We start from the raw sequence: 20,618 nt of genomic DNA, 5'->3' as shown, positions 1-20,618 counted from the left end.
TTTCTTTGTGAATATTGTTATGGTGAAGAAAAAGATGTTAAGTAAGATGGCAGTTTGGTGATCTTTCTTAGAGAGACTATTTTCGTTCCCAGGTAGGGCAAGAGATACAATATTATCTTCAGAATGCAACAGTGTGATTTACTTGCTTATGTGCAAAAGGGTGCATTCGGAAAATCCGTCTGTTTGAAGGGTGAAATTAAGTTTAAATCAGTAGGAAATTCTCATTGTTCTCGGATTTAGCCATTTTATGGCAGGTGTCTTGCTGCAGTGCTCTTGTCCAGCTATATATCTGTGTCACTCAGTCTTTATTTGGGACTGAGAATAGCCACAGTATCTCACTAAATATGGATAAGGCTAAATGAAGTGTTATGTTTATAGAACTAAAATAAAATTGCAGAATTTGGAGAATTCAGACTGATCAGTTGAAGTTCTGACAGTGATCAGATGAAATACACTGTTCAGTTTGATCATTTTTTTCTGTCATAGATTTCTGATTCACTGGTGAAAACCAAGCTGATTCAGAAATGGAATCTTTAAGACATTTTTTGGTTAATGTTCAACAACCTTTTTTGACTGCAGCTCAGCAACAGGCATTGCTTCAGATGAACTGATGCTAGAACAACTGGTTTATTTTTCTTAGCCAAAGAATTGTAGTCTCCCTGTCTGCAGGAACCAGAAGAATAACCGTGCCTATATTTTTATGTGCTGAAATAGCAGAGAATTGTACCTGTTTAAAAATGCTGTGATTTTTTTTAAATGTCCCTGATTCAGGTTGACCTTAGTGAAAAATATCCCATGTATACACACAAGTATACCTTGGATTTTAGCTAGGTTGTGACTTCTTGTATAAAGGGACAAAAGCTCATTGGGGGCAATTTTAACCTAACCTGCAAACTGAAGGGAACGGGCGCCACACTGGTTTTACAGCCCGCCCGATTTTACACTTTATTTAAGTCATTGGAGAGTAATATTGGGCGAGGTTTAAAACCCGCGTTCCACCCGATCCTGTGGGTTTCCCGCCCAGCGAGTTAGCTTAAAATTACCGCCCATTTGTCTATTATGCGGGTTTTTGAAACTTGGGATATGTAAGGAACTCTAGTTTTTAATAAGCGAACTTATTAAAAAACCGTTATACTCAATTACGGTTTGAGTATAAGGCTGAAACAGTAATTCTTTGGAATCGTTCTCTCAATTCACAGGTTTGCGAGTCAGAGGAAATGTAGTGACACAGGTTAGAAACCTAATGAGTCGTGCCGCGATATAATGGAATAAAGGCTATAGCGTGATTTTTCTAAAAAAAAATGTTTTGTTAAAGAAGCAGATGGTCTCTTTTGATCCTAGATCAAATTATTTTGCTGATTTAATTTGCTGATGGCAGCATCGATATAAATAGCAGGTATTTCCTGTAATCGGAACAAGCTAATCGTGCTTCTATTGTGAATGCCTGGCTAAACCTTTGCTATTGGCCCTGTTTGGAAATTGTTGAATGGAGTGAAACTTTGCAGACACTGCTGTATTTTTCTTGCTGATTAGATTTTGTGAATCTTGTCTAACTGCACACTCGAGTAATGTATTCTATACGTATATTGAATACAGCATTGTTAAATTATAGATTGAATATAATTCATTGGATATGAGCTACTTTGAGATGCTTTTGAAAGATTTGATAAGGTGCTATATAAATGCAACTATTTTTTTCATTAATAACATTACCTGAAAACATCAAAAAGAGTAATGAGTTAGAAGCAGATCTCTGAAACAATATTACAGTTCTTGTAGTTGCTGATGATAGGTTAGATAGAAGGCTTATTTTTAAATCTCTGCTCAAGGGAGCTATTTGAATACAATACATTACGTCAGTAGTGAAAAGCTTAGAGTTCATCACACCAGCAACCAAGATGCTTCTTCAAAACTTCATCAGAAGAAGCTCTTAAACAGAATAATGTCAGTATATGTATGCTTTCAGATTGCAGTTGTAGTATGTGTCAGAATTTTGTGCTTCATATCTGTATTTATTTGTAAATAAATATATTATTTCTCTGTAAAATCTGATTCAGGTTAATGTCTGGCATTCCCAAGTGATTGTAGGAGCGTAGCACAAGACTAAATTGATTACTCTAAATAGGACAATTGTTAATCTTCAACAAGACCAGATAAATTTGCCATAACATACCATTTATATTGTTCTCAATGGTTTGACACTGAGAAAGAAAACCATGGGAAAGAGAGATTTATCTGTATTTTGGTCTATATAGTGAAAGGGTGCCTGAAAGTACAATGTAATAATTGTTGCTATGAGCTTGCTAAAAGCCGGAAGGGAGAGAGTACAGATCTCAACCACTATGTCAGACCAAGGATGAAAAAGGAAAAATTATGGTTTTGATAGTTTTAAAATGGTATTTTGCTTCTGGGAAAATTATATCAGGGAAATCAATTTGGCTGTATTTTTCTGTTTAAATTTTTTTGTGGTGCTTAAATGCCTTGTAAAAGCATTGTTACTTTTTAAGTGGGGTGCCTGGATATCTGTCAGCGTGATGCTGCTACTGCATTTTAAAACTGCTGTCTGAACCCCTGGGATAAGCTGTTTCTGAGATTTGTTACATGATTGCAGCATGGTGAAAACAGTGTGAAAAATGCTAGGATATCCTTGGTAAGAAGGACCCTGTCCTCAGCTGAGGCTTTGGGAGTCTGGTGTCAGAGTTACAGTGTTGCAAAGTTAGGCCAAGAGCACTTGAGACTGTGATCAAATATGACCAAAGCCCATCAGACACACCTGGCATAATTTCAGAGACCAGCAAAACTAGCTTCCTCAAAAGTAATAATTATCATATCTAGGTTCTGTTTCTGTTGTGCTGTATAAGAATACGGTCCTTAAAGCTCATGTGACTGAAAAGTTAAGATATTACTGTCCTTGTGTTTCCTCAAAAACAATGACAGGGCTCTAGGAAAGATGTCAAATAGGATAGCAATTGATAAGGGGGTGGGGGAGAGCAAACTCTGAAAGGCAGTGCCTCTGTAGTTATTTTTTAATATGGTATTTTAAGACTACGTCCATTGTTAATGATATCTGATTGCATAAGTTAAACGGTACTGTTAAATAAGAATGGTTCACTTTCACTGTCATTCATGAGGGAGAGTGCTATAGAGTGATGAACAATTTTATTTATAGTGCAGAATAAAATTCAACCAATATCAATCAAGGCTATGAAGGATATTGACATAGTTGATCTGCAAAGGCTAGGAGACATAAAGAAAAGAAAGGAGGTCAGGTGGAATTCTTGACAAAAGAGTAATTGAATCCTGGTTGGTGCAGTGGTGGGGGTGCGGGGGGAGGAAGGAACAAAGGGGAAGGTCTCTGTTAGGGTGGAGGGCAGGAGTGATTAAATATCAAAAGGGATGACGGTGCAAGGCAAAAGGGGGTGGAAATGGGACAAGTAAAGGAACAAAAGATGGGTCCAGAAGAGGTATAAATGGTTACAGCAGAATAACAGATTATGTAGTTAACTACATATTTCACAATAACACGATTACATTTTCTCAGGGCCCCGCCCAGTGTTGGTGAGTGTCAGCCTCTGGTCTGGACACCGAGCAGCAGTGTTAAAGGATCTCCGCTCTCCCTGAAGCTGCTCTCCAGTCCCATCCACTGTAGGCGGTGGCTTCCTTCGCTTTGGTGGCTTGGTGGCCTTTATGTGACCATATTTGGAAATGCCATGTTGCCACGGGACCAGAAAAATATTGGTTAACCCCCCCGCCCCTGCTCAGACCTTTGGCCATTGCTCACACACCATAAGTTGGGGCCCACCCAAATTTTCATTCCTGACTACACCACTGTGCTGTTCAGTTCATCTGTTTCAATTTGGTGGGCCCAGCAGCATAGGAAATGTTCTGTTCCCTAGTGCTGTCATTAGTGGATAAATCCTAAATTAAGAGTCAACGAGAGGAGGAACAACCGGGCTCAGAGCAGAAATCTCATTGTATTATAGAAAGGCACGGATTAATCAAGGACAGTCATCATGGATTTGTCAAGGGAAGGTTTTTTCTGACTAACTTGATTGAAGTTTTTGAGGAGGTAACAAGGAGGGCCGATGAGGGTAGTGCGTTTGATGTAGTCTACATGGATTTTAGCAAGGCTTTTGACAAGGTCGCGCATGGCAGACTGGTCAAAAAAGTAAAAGCCCATGGGATCCAAGGAAAAGTGGCAAATTGGATCCAAAATTGTCTCAGTGGCAGGAAGCAAAGGGTAATGGTCGACGGGAGTTTTTATGACTGGAAAGGTTGTTTCCAGTGGGGTCCTGCAGGGCTCAGTACAAGGTACTTTTGTGGTATATATTAATGATTTAGACTTAAATATAGGGGGCATGATTAAGAAGTTTGCAGATGATACAGAAATTGGCCGGGTGGTTGATAATGAGGGGGAAAGCTGTAGACTGCAGGAAGATATCAATGAACTGGTCAGGTGGACAGAAAAGTGGCAAATGGAATTCAATCCAGAGAAGTGTGAGGTAATGCATTTGGGGAGGTCAAACAAGGCAAGGGAATACACAATAAATGGGAGGACACTGAAAGGTGTAGAGGAAGTGAGGGACCTTGGAGTGCATGTCCACAGATCCCTGAATGTAGCAGGACAGGTAGATAAGGTGGTTAAGAAGGCATACAGGATACTTTCCTTTATTAGCCAAGGCATAGAATATAAGAGCAGGGAGGTTATGCTAGAACTGTATAAAACACTAGTTAGGCCACAGCTTGAGTACTGCGTACAGTTCTGGTCACCAGATTACAGGAAAGATGTGATTGCACTGGAGAGGGTGCAGAGGAGATTTGCGAGAATGTTGCCAGGACAAGAGAATTTTAGCTATGAGGAAAGATTGAGTAGGCTGGGATTGTTTTCTTTGGAACAGAGGAAGCTGAGGGGTGATTTAATTGAGGTGTATAAAATTATGAGTGGCCTAGATAGAGTGGATAGGAAGGACCTATTTCCCTTAGCAGAGGGGTCAGTGACCAGGGGGCAAAATTTAAAGTAATTGGTAGAAGGAATAGAGGGGAGCTGAGGAAAACTTTTTTCACCCAGAGGATGGTGGGGGTCTGGAACTCACGGCCTGAAAGGGTGGTAGAGGCAGAAACCCTCAACTCATTTAAAAAGTACCTGGATGTGCACTTGAAGTGCCATAACCTACAGGGCTACAGACCAAGTGCTGGAAAGTGCGATTAGGCTGGATAGCTCTATTTCGACCGGCACAGACACGATGGGCCAAATGGCCTCCTTCTGTGCTGTAAATTTGCTATGTTTCTATCAAAGTCTGAATATGTTGTCGTTTCTTGCTAGTTCCCTTGTACTTCCAAATATCGAAAACGCACTATACTAGGCAGCCTCATTCAGGCAATCCACAAGGGTGCCTGGTGCCGGAAATGGAAATGTCACACACTTGTGCAGAAAAGGGGCTGATCTTCCAAGGTTGGGGCTGAGGCATGTTCTGGGATCACAGTCGAAGATGCTCTGTTAGGCAGCTGGCTTTGCTATGCCTGACCTAGTGTCAGAACAGATACTTCAGAATTTGACAAGCCCTGACCCGCCGATCCCCTCAAGCTCGAGAACTGTAATGTGTGAATTCTCCGGTTAGGAATAGTCATATGTGTAATTATTGGCAGTAATAGTTTATCATTGTATGCTTTATCTCTATGATAGGCAATAAATATCTTTGAACCCTATTATCTTGAAGAATCACTTATAAACATAAGCAAGAACATCCATTCCCTAACACTAGGAGTGCTTGGCATGGGCACGGGTGCCTGAAATGGGAAAGCATTCTACTGTGCAGTATCCATACTCCTCACCAGCACAAATTTCACCAAATTAAACACAGAGAGGCTCAACTTTCATTCATTTTTTTGAAAGCGGGATTGTGCAAAAATTAATTAATGTGGCACACAAAGTAGCAATAATTGGGAATTAATGTTAAACTGATTGCCTGTCATAAATTGGAAAATATTTCTGGCAAACAGATTATTTATTTAAGAGGATTTGAGTGTTCTCACAGTTGACTGTGATAAGATACTAATCTGAAAAATAACATAATTACCATTCATTTGGGTCCAATTTTCATTTATTTTACTGGCCATTATAAAAAATTAAATCGTAATTAATTTGGAGCTGATAAAACCATTATGTCCTTGAGAAAAGATTTAATTTTTTTCCCTGAAGAAATCCTCAGAAATGAATAATTATTCAAAATTTCAGCTTGACTAATATAAAATGATTCTCTAATTCTGCCTCATTAAAACTGTAGTTACTGTATTTTTCATTTCAACATTAGAACTTTACTGTTTCATTTTACTTTTAATTATTGTTACCTGGATATATTTATTTGTTTGCGAAACTGAATAACTTCGTTGTTAAGAAATAAAATCAGATTTATATTCCCTCTAAAGACTATAGTGTGTGACATAAGTAAACTGTACTTTGTAATAGGGAACTTATAGGTTGTTGAAGCAAAGGGTAAAGAGTTTTCTACTTTGTCACCTATTGCAATGGATGTTTAATATGAAGTTTCACCCTGTACAATGTACCAGCATGTATTATGTATCCTTTTGTCTTCCCTGTCTGTCAATGGAAAAGTGTCAGTATAAAAACATGGTTTTATCTTGTGTTAGGAAAAGTTAATGAAGTATTGCATTTGATTCACACTGGCTTGGCAGTGTCTGCCAGTAGATACGCTTACAGCCCCACACCTTTTATTCATAGAAGCCCAATTTTTCTTTAATGTAATCAGAAGCAGTCATGGATCAGCAATTCAACTATTTCTACAGACAAACTCAGGCAGTTGTGTCACCAATACCCCTCCCCAGCAGTAACCAGAAAGATTTGACTAGCTTTTCTGCACTTTTCGCCCCAATTTTTTGAATTTCTTATCTCAGCTTCTAGACTTGACCAGCAGTGTTTTGTCTCAAGCAAACGTCCTTTGTGAAAGCAGTGGGATACTGGCTCCAACAGGACTGGAACAAGGGATTCTCTATCTGAGAAGACCAGGGAAGTCAAATGCTGGCTTCCTAGCCTTGCAAGTCCAAAGTAGTAAAATGGGAGCTCTCTAGTCATGAAAGTCCAAGGCAGGGAAATAGAGGATTCTTGTAACAAAATAATGTGTCTCTCTGATGAGTTTGTCTTGCTTGACCTACTCTGATCAGTTCTCTTTCCATTCATTATCTCCTTCATAATTACATTTCCATCTGTGTTGTTTCTGGCAAAAGAACCAGAGGGGAAATGAAGAGAATTTTTTTTACGCAGCAAGTTGTTATGATCTGGAATGTATTGCCTGAAAGGGTGGTGGAAGCAGATTCAGTAGTAACTTTCAAAAAGGTATCGGATATATACATGAAAAGGAAAAATTTGCAAGGCTATGGGGGGAGAATAGGGCAGTGGGACAAATTGGATAGCTCTTTCAAAGAGCCAGCACAGGCATGATGGGCTGAATGGCCTCCTGCATGATTCCATGAAATGGAGAATGGAATAACAGTTGGAAATGGTGAGGCTGCTACAACTGAGCAAAGGAAGCCCCCTTAAAAGGAAGGACCTATTAAAAACTAAAATGTTGACTGAAGTAAGACTTGTTAAAATAAATTATAGGTTCCACATTTCCAATTGATTAACTATTAAATGACTGTGCTGAATGTCAGTGAGTAATATTTTCTTTCAGCACTTCTTGATTATAATGTAATTGCAGTTACTCACTCTTATCGACCAGCAGCACTGAGTATAGGCTTTACAAGGACCTCAAATCGGGTGATTTCTTCTGCAGTAAGTAAAACCACCTTGGATTGCATTGATTAGCTAGATTATTAAATGTGAGACATGAAACACATCTATGTGTTGATACTGAGATAAACTATTTAAGGCCAATTAGTTCAATGTTCTTTAGTATTAATGCGCTCACAACAGTTACCCGTGCGTGTAACAAGTCATTTTTAAATTCCACACCCCTATGTGAGATGCTGGGTATCTGTGATCATTTAGTAGCTGATTTGGATGGGACGACTTTACAGTATCATGATGTTGTGGAGCTAAGTATCACCTGTGAAAGTTTTCAGTCATGTGGAAAATGCACGTTCTTCCTTAGCAACAAGGAAGAAGAGAAGGAATGAAAGCCACAAGACAGAAGAAAGCAAGCGGTTGGCAATCATTCCTCCCTTCCTATCTTCCCACCCATGCTGGGCCAGCATGTTGTACAAGACATCTTTTTTGCAATCCTGTACATTTGTTGACGCCGTGATTATTCTGTATGAGAGGGCCAAATGTGAGCAATATTTTGGTCCTTTTGAAGCTATAATTTATAGAAAGGAAATTGTACTTGTATTTATATGAAAAGCCATACAGCTATAAAAGCTGCTATAGCCAATGTGACTGAAGCAGTCTTCATTTACTATCAATGTTTTCAAATCACATTTTTGCTCATTAAAGTGAGGGATGTCACTATAAGGGAGTGGAACACTTAATTTTGAGCACCAAGTGTCAATGAACATTCTCAGGTCAGGTATAACATTGTTAGATACAGAGTACATCTCTACCAAAATTTTTTTTTTATTCATTCATTCATTGGATGTGGGCTTCGCTGGCAAGGTCAGCATTTATTGCCCATCCCTAATTGCCCTGGAGAAGTTGGTGCGGAGCCGCCTTCTTGAAACGCTGCAGTCCATGTGGTGAAGCTGCCCCCATAGTGCTGTTAGATAGGGAGTTCCAGGATTTTGACCCAGCGACGATGAAGGAACGGTGATATATTTCCAAGTCATGATGATGTTTGACTTGGATGGGAACGTTCGGGTAGGAACGTGCAGGTGGTGGTGTTCCCATGCGCCTGCTGCCTTGTCCTTCTAGGTGGTAGAGGTCGCAGGTTTGGGAGGTGCTGTCGAAGAAGCCTTGACAAGTTGCTGCAGTGCATCTTGAAGATGGTACACACTGCAGCCACGGTGTGCTGGTGGTGGAGGGAGTGAATGTTTAAGGTGGTGGATGGGGTGCCAATCAAGTCAGGGGTGTGATGGAATACTCTCCACTTGCCTGGACTGCTTTGTCCTGGATGGTGTCGAGCTTCTTGAGTGTTGTTGGAGCTGCACTCATCCAGGCAAGTGGAGAGTATTCCATCACACCCCTGACTTGTGCCTTGTAGATGGGTTTGAGGAGTCAGGAGGTGAGTCACTCACCGCAGAATACCCAGCCTCTGACCTGTTCTTGTCGCCACAGTATTTGTGTGGCTGGTCCAGTTAAGTTCCTGGTCAGTGGTGACCCCCAGGATGTTGATGGTGGGGGATTCGGCGATGGTAATGCCGTATCTGTCATGGCCTCAAGCTCAGATGAGCAACTCCTAATGGATCGGTATGACATTTTTCCATTTCCCACTCCAGTCATCCTATGGCCTCTGTGAGTGAAACTGCCAATTAGTGTTAAAAGTAGAGGCAGTCCTAACGCTGTGATTATTGAATTGGTACATTTACTAACATTACTGTGAAAATTTTTAATTTTTAATTTTGTTTAAACCTTAATTTTGGACATTAGAAATTTCAGTTACTCGGGAAGAAAATCGTCAATGAAAAAATGTTCAAAAAGCATTTTGAGCAATTTTTAGGAACCTGGTGGCAAGATTTATAGTGGAAACCACCAATATAAACTTGTCACAAGTTTATATCGGTGGGTTCCACTATAAATCTGGACATAAGAATTTGTAATAGAAAAAGATGACACAAAAAGTGTGAAAAAAAATGTGACAGGAAATCAATGTGTGCACATAGGTGTTAGATTTTTAGAAAGATATAGATATAACATATTAAAATCTTGCATCTGTGTGTTTTTCATTTCCTGTTGTCACATTTTTGTCACAACTTTTGTGTGAACTTTTTCCCATTATAAATTCCTTCATTCGGATTTATAATGGACACCACCTAGTTAAACTTGTCGCTGTGATTGTGCATCGTCTTAATTAGAATCCCTGATTGACCGATCACAGCTTCTAACCAGCTCTGCTCTGTGTGGAGGCCTGCATCCTAAGGATGTGGACAGATTACTGATATTTTAAGCATTTGCTATTAGGAGATTTCTTTTTAATGTACTTTGATAAAAGTTGTGTTAATTATTCATTCAAAAAGCACTTGCATCAATATCTAACATCAAATGTTTGCACAGTGGAAATGCTCAGAATGGTTTGACTCTAATGTGTTACATTAGCAGTAACTGGAGTGAATATATTATATGTCGGTTACATATGCTGCAAACTACCATATATTATTATAAACTATTTCCTGTATCCCTGGTACAGAATCTACTTACAGAAGTAGAACATAAACATGTTGCTAATTTTGTTTTTCATTATTTAAATTATTTGAGGAGAATCCTTTACAAATAAATTATCATTGCATTTAGATTTTTTTAAATTGTATGGAAAAACAGAAAATTATATTTTTAAGACACCTGATTATCAACAACAGTGACTTTCAATAATAAAGATGCTCTATAAACACACGCTACCTGGAAATCCAGTACACTGACGTGCCTTAGAACCTACCAAGACAAGAGTAGCTGCTTTGTCGTGACCAAATTGAAGCTGTCATTTTATTACACAGAAAATACAGCACATAAACGGGCCATTCGGACTAACTGGTCTATGCCGTTGTTTATGCTCCACACGAGTCTCCTCCCACCATCCTTCATCCAACCCTATCAGCATAACCTTCTATTCCTTTCACCCTCGTGTGTTTATCTAGATTCCCCTTAAATGCATCTATGCTATTCGCCTCAACTACTCCTTTTGGTAGCAAGTTCCACATTCTAACCACTCTCTGGGTAAAGAAGCTTCTCCTGAATTCCCTATTGGATTTATTAGTGACTATCTTATATTTATGGCACCTAGATTTTTATATGTTTATACTTGAGGGAACAAAGGGACAAAAGAAGGGTGTTATCCATGGAAGTGATCTAGTGGTGACCACTTTCTCAGCATGGCTTTGAGATGTGTTCATCTAACCCATCTGCTTTGGCAGATGTGGCATGATTAAAGTTACCCAACAGTAGTGAAATGATCTGCTAGTTTGGGCTTATCAATGATTTTTTTTGCTGTGATTGACATATTGTTCCAATTTCTACTAACAATTTCTACTACATGGTACTTGGTTGAAGGCACAGTGCAAACTAGTTATACAGGGACCATCGGATTGTTTTCATAGAACAAAGTGATTCTTTATAACTCTGTTGTGTCCCATAGAAAATGCTACTAAACTAAAATTGTGAGAGGATGTTTCAATGGACTTGAGATTATGCACCTTTTTAACAATATGATATGATTAATCCTGATAAACTAGAGTGAAATATAACTTAATACTCTTTTGTTGACACCACAGTGCGTTCGGCTAATGATTCTATATTCCTTATGTTTCACTCTTGCAGTTTCAGATGTTATCTGAACCCCTCATGAGATTACTGCAGTGCATCCGTTGTTCTCCATAAAAGCTATCAGAACCCACTCAATTAGATTGCAGCCTTATAACTCACTCCCAGACATCAGCTACTTGCAATTATTTTAGCTTCTTTGACTTCAGATAGACTTTGGTGTATGAAACCTCAAATTGATTCACCCCAGATACACAAGATTGTCTGCCGTATTAGCAGGTAAGTTCTCCCCGGAGTCCTGGTCGATATTTATCCCTCAACCAACATCACTAAAACAGATTATCTGGTCATTATCACATTGCTGTTTGTGGGACCTTGCTGTGCACAAATTGGCTGCTGCGTTTCCTACATTACAACAGTGACTACAAGTTTAAAAGTACTTCCTTGGTTGTAAAGCACTTTGGGACGTACTGAGGGCGTGAACGGCGCTGTATAAATGCAAGTCTTTCTTTTTCTATGACCATAATATAACTAAGTGTTTTCCTATTTCATATTCAGAGATGCGTAAACAAGTGAACAGTGCAGAGTTGAAGAACCAACGATTGAAGGAGGTGTTCCAGAAGAAGATTCAGGAATTCCGAGCTGTCTGCTACACCCTGACAGGTTACAAGATTGACATCACTACTGAGAATCAGTACAGGCTGACATCGATGTATGCAGAACACCAGGATGATTACCTGATGTTCAAGGTAAGAGTGCAACGGAGGGGGGAGAACACAACTTCGGCAGAAATATTTACCTTTGAAGAGAATATTACTTGTTCACGATGGCCTTGTTTCCAGCTGAATTTCATCATGCCTACTGCCAGATTTAATTTCTAATCAGGATTCTTCGTTTAAGGTTCTCTCTGTATTGATTCTAACTGCTCTGTGACATTCAGTGGCATGTGTAGCACAGTGAAATAGCTGCTTGCATTTTGACTAGATTGCTGCCAGTTGTCGTCCCAAAGCTGTTTGTCATTCTAATCCATCATTCATGGTCATGATGAGTTTCATAGGGTCTTGGCTGGGATGCTTAATGAGTTAATCTTCAGCCAATCATGAGTCATTCCCCAGGGAGTAGCTGATGACTTTTAACCTTTTTAATATTGATCATAATAATATCGTCAATCTTGTAATGCTTCAGTTGCTGGGCAATTGCCATTAGGATTGCGAGGCATATGGCCAAGCAACATTAGTACTTATCCATGGTTCTTAGTATACAGAATGCTGGAGCACGTGGATAAGAATTATGACCATTAATAAGGGATTTTTTTTTAAAACGCAGAGATGAAAGATAGGTGCTTAGAAAAGTTAATCACTGAAGCAGAGTCCCACCTCTGGAAGAAAAACCGCACTTGCCATAAGTGCAGCTCATGTGGGTCGAGCGAGACGATGTAATGATAGATCAGTGAAGAAGACCGTGAACTGCCCCATTCTGCCATATTATTAAAGGAAGGTAGTTTAAAGGTGCAACGTCTCTCTGAGATGAAAGAAGTAAAGTCAAGAAGAGAAATTAGAAAATAATGACTTGTGTTTAAATCTTGTTTTCCCTCTGGTTGGACCACTTGCTTTGTTTGCAACTAACTGGTCACTACACACCCTTTTCCCACTCTGACAATCTGAGGTAGGCTTCAACACAGACTTCTCCATGACTTTCTGCAATTGGCTGATGGAGTCACATTTTAACTGGATAAGGAGGAAACTTTTTTTATTTCCCTCCCTCCAGTAGATGGGAGAGGTGGAACAAGCTTACTTCATTTAGCAGGGCAACCAAGAACTGATCAAACTGACATCACTCAGTGGATGGAGTTGGGTGATTATCTGTACAATAACAGTCAACATAGATTCAGAGAGGGAAGATTGTGCCTGACCCAACCTCCTTGGCATTTTAAGGAAGTGAGATCCCAAGTGGACTGTGGAAAACCCTACAACATGATGTACCTAGACTTCAAAAAAGCATTTGACAAAGTGCTACAAAAGGCTACTGATTATGTTCAAAGCTGTGGGGATTAAGGGTAAACCGTGGGAATGAAAAATAAAATGGCTGAAGGGTAAAAGACAGTAAGTACATTTTGGGGGAGTTATGTTGGGGTGGAGAGAACATGGCAGATGAAATTTAATACATTTGGGTGTGAAGTACTGCACATAGGAAGAAAAAAATGGATAACACATATTCCATGAATGTTGTCAGAAAAGCTAAGAATAAGGGTAGTCAAACTTGCATTTCCTCTCTGCTACTGGAACCACACTGAATGCTTAAATCTGATCCCAAGATTTTCATTCTCCTCTCTCACTTCAGTATGTGTAAGATAGCTGGCAAGAACCTGCAATTTTACCATGTCAAGAATACAGCATTGAGACCCCAATGCGCTGTGCCACCAAATATGCACAAATAAATTAAATGTGTGCTTGGCTGTCCCATGCTTAACTGAACAAATACTGTAATTAAACTCTCGAGAACAATGTGGTCAACACAGAAGTGCCACACGCAGACAGCTGTGTATCCTTTTCCCTCAATCTTGTCAAGCTAATAAAAAGTTTTTCCATCCATGCTTGTCTTCAAAATTTTTACATCACTTTGTTCTGATGTTAAGTTTGTAACTTGGTGTGTGGCAGGATAATTATTTTACCTCAGTCAGAGGGAGCTTATCCATTGGGAAACATTTAATGAGCTCACCAACCAATTTAAATCCAGTGTCTTTTAGAACTCTGCTAATTAGTTTGCCCTGTTAAAGAGTTTTATCTTTTTATCCATATGTCAACACTGATGTGGTTCTAGGAACTTTGACTTTTTGTAGTCTAACAGAGCGAATCCAGTAATAAACACACGTTCAGCTCCATGTGCATACGAATGTCCACACAAGATTATAATTAATTATATAATTCCACAGATGATTTCTCGAGCTGTGATAGGCAGGATTAATGTCACTGTGCCTTAGATCCTGTTTCTTGGCCTTTTTATTCCGAAGAATTCATCAATTTAACTGAAAAACAGTGCCAAGGAAAATGTGAATTGTATCATTCGGTTCTAGTGAAGTTAGTTAATAGTTATCTAGTTAGAGGGAACATTGAGTCAGGCAATAAACCTAGCAGTCAAACTGCTAGATTTATTGGGACAGTTTAGTTGTGGGTGGCTGTTAAACCTTCATGAACACAATTCTTTGGCACAATTGCATCTGATCCATTACTGGATCAGCAGATGAAAGTAATTCAAACAGAGAACAATAGTTTAATTTACATTTAGCTGGCCAACTGCTATGACCCTTTCTCACGAGAACTGATAACATTTTCCCAGAAACAAATGAAGTGAAGCTAGCATGATTGATTTGGATTTTTGCAGAACCTCAAATACTGCCAAACAATACTTTCAGTCCTAAGCAGCTCATTGGCCTAATTTTACACCCAGCTTATCACCTAATGCAAAGCTACTACTAAGATCAAAAGCAAAATACTGCAGCTACTGAAATAATAACAGAAAATGCTGGAAATACTCAGTATGTCAGGCAGCATCTGTGGAGAGAGAAACAGAGTTAATGTTTCAGGCTGATGATGAAAGGTCATCGACCTGAAACATTAACTGTTTCTTTCTCCACAGAGGCTGCCTACTACTAAGATGAAAGCAGAATATTTTTTAAACGGTGAGAGACGAAGAAATGTTGTTATTCAGAGGGATTTGGGTGTCCTTGTACATGAATCACAAAAAGTTAACCTGCAGGTACAGCAACCAATTAGGAAGGCAATTGGTATGTTGGCCTTTATTGCAAGGGGGTTGGATTATAAGAGTAAGGTGGTCTTGCTGCAATTATATGGGGCTCTGGTGAGACCACACCTGGAGTACGGTGTACAGTTTTGGTCTCCTTACCTAAGGAAGGATATACTTCCTTTAGAGGGGATGCAACGGAGGTTCACTAGATTGATTCCTGGGATGAGAGGATTGTCCTATGAAGAGAGATTAAGTAGAATAAACCTATATTTTCTGGAGATTAGAAGAATGAGAGGTGATCTCATTGAAAAGTATAACATTCTGAGAGGGCTCGACAGGGTAGATGCTGAGAGGACGTTTCCCCTGGCTGAAGAGTCTAGAACTAGGGATCATAGTCTTAAGATAAGGGGTCAGCCATTTAGGACTGAGATGAGGAGGAATTTCTTCACTCAGAGGGTTGTGAATCTTTGGAATTCTCTACCCCAGAGGGCTGTGGAAGCTGAGTCTTTTATATTCAAGACTGAGAGCGATAGATTTTTGGACACTAAAGGAATCAAGGGATATGAGAATAGGGCGGGAAAGTGGAGTTGCTGTAGAAGAAAACCCATGATCTTATTGAATGGTGGAGCAGGCTCGAGGGGCCATATGGCCATTGCTGCTCCTATTTCTTATGTTCTTATGTTTCTTACGATGGGTTGATGTTACCAGAACTGAGAGGTTATAATAATGAGGAAAGATTGAACAGGCAGCGGCACTTTTATCTGGAAGAGAGAAGTCTGAGGGGTGACCTGATTGAGGTCTTTAAGATTAGGAAAGCGTTTGATAGGTTAGACATAGGGAAGATGTTTCCACTTGTAGGGGAGACCAAACTAGGGGCCATAAATATAAGATAGTCACTAATAAATCCAATAAGGAATTCAGGAGAAACTTCTTTACCCAGAAAGTGGTTAGAATGTGGAACTCGCTACCACAAGGAGTAGTTGAGGTGAATAGCAATGATACATTTAAGGGGAAGTTAGATAAACATATGAGGGTTTAGGAATAGAGGGTTTTGCTGATATGGTGAGATGAAGTAGGGAGGGAGGAGGCTCGTGTGGAGCATAAACACCAGCATGGACCAGTTGGGCCGAATGACCTGTTTCTGTGTTGTACATTCTATGTAATTCTCTCTCTTTTGGCTCAACTGAGTGTAAACAGGTGAGGCGTGGGAAGTTAACTGCATCATAGACTCATGCAAATGTGGGCCTACAAATGTGCAATTGGATGAAGGCTCCCTATTTCTGCAAAGTAAACAGCTGTGCTTGAACTGTCATCAGGATGGCCCTGATGTGAGTTCCTAAAACCCCCCACTCTAGCTATATATAGCATCCCATCATCAGGAAACTTTACTCTGACCAGGGCTAAACGTCAATGCAACATAGTTTGAAACACTGAGGAGTGGGTCTTGCCATGACTGACTATAGTCAGTTGGGAAGAACTGGGACTGCCCATCTCCGCACAGTATAATCATGTGTTTATCTAGCTTCCCCTTAAATGTATCTATGCTATTCCCCTCAACTATTCCATGTGGTGGCGAGTTCCATATTCTAACCACGCTCTGGATAAAGAAGTTTTTCCTGAATTCCTTATTGGATTTATTAATGGCCTCCTCTTCTATTTATGACTCCTGGTTTTGAACTCCCTCACAAGTTTGTTGGATCTTGCTATGCATAAAATGGCTGCTGTGTTTGCGTATATAACAGCAGTAACTACACATTAGGAAATAATTTATTATACATGAAGCACTTGGGAGATGTGAGGTAACTGATAAGGCACCATATAATTGTTCTTTCTGACTGCTTTGGCTGGAAGGATGCAGGGTCCTGGTCCTTCTATGATATTACAGAGCACTGTTGCGTAAAATCTCAATTGGAGGGTGTGATATACACACCCGTGAAAAAAACATTTCCCCAGTGAGGCAAAGACAATGGCTTTCTTTGTGATACGTTATTTCTGTTCCTCTCTCCTGTGTTCCCATGTATCATCCCTTGCAAAGAAGACAGACTCCATCACCACTCATGCTGTATTTCTCATTTCCTCCAATTCTGTCATCTTGTTCATCCCCGATTTTCATTGCTCCACCATTGGTGGCAGTGCCTTTAGCTGCCTAGGCTTTAAGCTTAGGGATTCCCTCCCTAAACCTCTCCGCCTTTCTCTCTTCCTTTATGACGCATCTTTAAACCTACCTCTTTGGTCAACGGTACAAATATCTCCTTTTGTAGCTCGGTATCAAATTCTGTTTGACAGTCGCTCCTGTGAAGCGCCTCGGGGACATTTTACTATAATAAAGGCGCTATAGAAATGCAAGTTTTTGTATAACCAGCAGCTAGGAGATATGTGAAAATAGGTGGGTGTGGCTGTTTTCCTTCCTCACTGTAGGAAAGCACATATCTGCTCGCTATCTCCCTAAAACTAGTTTAGAGCAGGAATTGACCGTCTGGTGAGTTAACACAACAACTTGCATTTTCAGTAGGGCACCTCATTTACAGAAGACCTCTGATTAGTTTACAGGGCAGAGAACTACGTAGACACTGAACAGGAGGAAATGGAGGAATAGAAAGGTTAGGGAGAAGGATGTGGAAAGCATGGTCGGAGAGAAGAGTTCTTAGGGGGTTTTGGAGATCTTAGGAGTTTGAGAGGGAGGAACAGTGACTGAAAGATGGTCAAATGGTGTGAGTAGGAATGAGGAATAAACCAGGTGGATGTAGAGAAACAGAGTTTGTGTCTCACTCCAAGGCACAGGTCAGTGATACTGCAATCAGCTGTCTTGTCTTGTCATATTTGTTTAAAATACCAATGTTTTCAAATGATCCCATGGAAACAAAATCATCACAACTCATATAACAACTCACATCACAACAATGTGCCATCAACCAACATAGTGATATACAGGTGGGTGTAAAAGATTCAAAGAAGAGCAGGGGAGTTCTCCCTCAACCAACATCACTAAAACAGATTATCTGGTCATTATCACATTGCTGCTTGTGGGATCTTGCTGTGTGCAAATTGGCTGTTGCGTTTCCTACATTACAACAGTGACTACACTTCAAAAAGTACTTCATTGGCTGTAAAGCGCTTTGGGATGTCCTGAGGTCGCGAACTGTGCTATATAAATGCAAGTTCTTTATTTCTTTTTATATGTAAAATCTGATTTCATCTATTGTCTTTCTTAATAAGTGCAGTGTGTCATTTTGTTTTTTTTTATTCACTGTCAAATAAATGGTCTCTTTTTCTTTTCCTGAGCTGTAATTTTACTAGAAAAGCTGTTCGTAACCAGATTCTTGTACAGATTCACTTTCTTCAGTGAAATGAATGTTGTACCTGATCATTTATTCTGCATTTTATTCCTGTCTGTTTTATAGTGTCATTTCTAAGGACATCAGTAAGGGTGCTGACTCTAATCCTCGGTCCAAAAAATATAATGACATCTCCTTGTTCCCACTTGAGTATCAACTGAAAAACATTCAGTTGAATTGGATTCATCTGTACAGATCTGAAGCTGCATCCAATTTAGTTTCAGCTTTCAAAAAAAACCGTCTTAAAGATGCCTAAAAATAGCTCAATTCTGAAAAGATCTTATTGTTGTGTAACAGTGTGCAGTGGCAGATTCTGTCGCTTCCAATTTACATCTACAGAGATGATATCCAATACCTTCAAAATATTGCAAAGGAGATGAGATGGAAGAATACAACACAAGGGGCATTTCTTCATCAATGGCTGCCTTTTAAATAAAGTACATGGGCTTCCAGTAACAATGTGAAACCGACTGTGTTGCACAGAATTGATTGTCTTAGGATCCTGGAAAGTTGCAGCACAGGAACAGGCTATTTGGCCCATCAAGTCTGTGCCAGTGTTTCTTTTATCATATGACCCCCCTTGTCTAATCTCACTCACCTGCTTGATTTCCATACACTTCAATATTCCTTTGTACTGCCTGAAAGAGTGGTAGAAGCAGATCCAATAGTAACTTTCCAAAGGGTATTGGGTATATATTTGAAAAGGAAAAAAAATTGCAGGGCTATGGGGAAAGAGCTGGAGAGTGGGACTAATTGGATAGCTCTTTTAAAGAGCCAGCACAGGCATGATGGACCAAATGGCCGCCTTCTGTGCTGTAAGATTCTATGTTTCTTTTGTAAAATGTGACCTATTTTGATATTTAATTTGGTTTGCCTAAATGTTGATCCTAAATGTCAGTGTCTCACTTGTAGTGTTTCTCTGATGTCGACAGTCATGCAAAGCTTACTGCTGAAAATATTGCATAGCAGGCGTAAGAATAGACACCTCTCCCAGTACTGCCTGATCGGTGAATTGGAGAGCCCAGCATCTCCTGTACAAAAGGGCAAGTAAATGAACTGCACCTCTACAAATAAACAGGATTTGAAAGTCAGGCCACCACAGTTATATACAACTTTAAATTTATAAAAAGATGTGAACAAGATAGTTGTGAATGGCTGGTTACCCATAATGTGAAACCAAATAAGCCATCATATTTTCATTAAGACCTCAATGTGCTGGAAAAGTGTCATTGTACTGGGACTTGCTCAGTCTTGAAATGCAAATGTGTAATTGGGGATAAGATGTGCTTCAGAGGGCTGACGTACCAGGAACCAGCCAGATGGCAGCAGGTATATCCAGAAAATTATAGTGCAAGGTAAAATAAAGAAAACAACACACTTGTGTGAGCTGATTAGTATTCCGATGATGCTCTGTTGCTTCAATTTTTTGTGCCTTTTTTTAATGAACATGAGCTTAATCACTTGTAATATGTGATATTTCCGTTTGTTGAATTCCACAAAGCTTCTCTGCCTCTTGAGACTCATTAATAAAGTTGGACTGTAGTTCCTGAAAAAGGCCTTGGCTTGCAGATGAAAGCTCAACTCCACGTTGAAAAGTGTCTTTCCAAGATTAATCCTACGATATACAAGTATCGTATATCCTAGGATTATTCTATGCACTGTGTGAATGGGCTCCAAGATCAGAACCAATATAAAAACCTCATGCTAGTATACTTTTAAGGATCAATTATTTAATACTCTTTCATATAAATATTTTGTTAAAACTTTGAATTTTCAGGCTTCTTGTTAACTAAAGAAGAAGTGACTTGCTTTGGTTCATTGTTTCTGTTGCAATATAGCATGAAGCTTTCTGATAGTACTGTGGACCTGTGGACATTTGTTGCAGATTTTGTTGTGTCTAGTGTGTGATGGTGATGGGTTCAGCTCTAAATCGCACTGCAGTATGGATGATGATCCAAATGCTGTAATGCCTTTTGGTCAGCTCAAGCTTGGGCTCGTCCTTCAGGTCAGTGCTTTTAATGTTCTTTATATAGGTCAGATGAGTATAGAATTAACTGATATCAATAGTTTCTATGAGTGGTTTAGTACCATAGCATTCAATCCACTCAGTAGAAACCTTTTTTTTGTATTTACATTGGATTGAACATAATCCTTCCAAGATGCCAATGATCAGAATT

General features: G+C 39.6%; 1 protein-coding gene across 2 annotated transcripts in view; it reads left to right on the top strand.

The window, feature by feature from the left end:
- mad1l1 (mitotic arrest deficient 1 like 1) overlaps positions 1–20,618 on the top strand; it is a 730,635-nt gene that overhangs the window by 451,020 nt on the left and 258,997 nt on the right. For both annotated transcript variants that reach the window (XM_068002947.1, XM_068002946.1), the window contains one exon: positions 11,921–12,111. In XM_068002947.1, coding sequence (XP_067859048.1) covers positions 11,921–12,111 — 191 coding nt within the window. The remainder of the gene's footprint in view (positions 1–11,920; positions 12,112–20,618) is intronic.

The sequence above is a fragment of the Heptranchias perlo genome, chromosome 22 (assembly GCF_035084215.1).
Source record: "Heptranchias perlo isolate sHepPer1 chromosome 22, sHepPer1.hap1, whole genome shotgun sequence".
Taxonomy (NCBI): domain Eukaryota; kingdom Metazoa; phylum Chordata; class Chondrichthyes; order Hexanchiformes; family Hexanchidae; genus Heptranchias; species Heptranchias perlo.
Note: the sequence above shows the minus strand (reverse complement) of the source record. Positions and strands in the feature narration are given on the sequence as shown.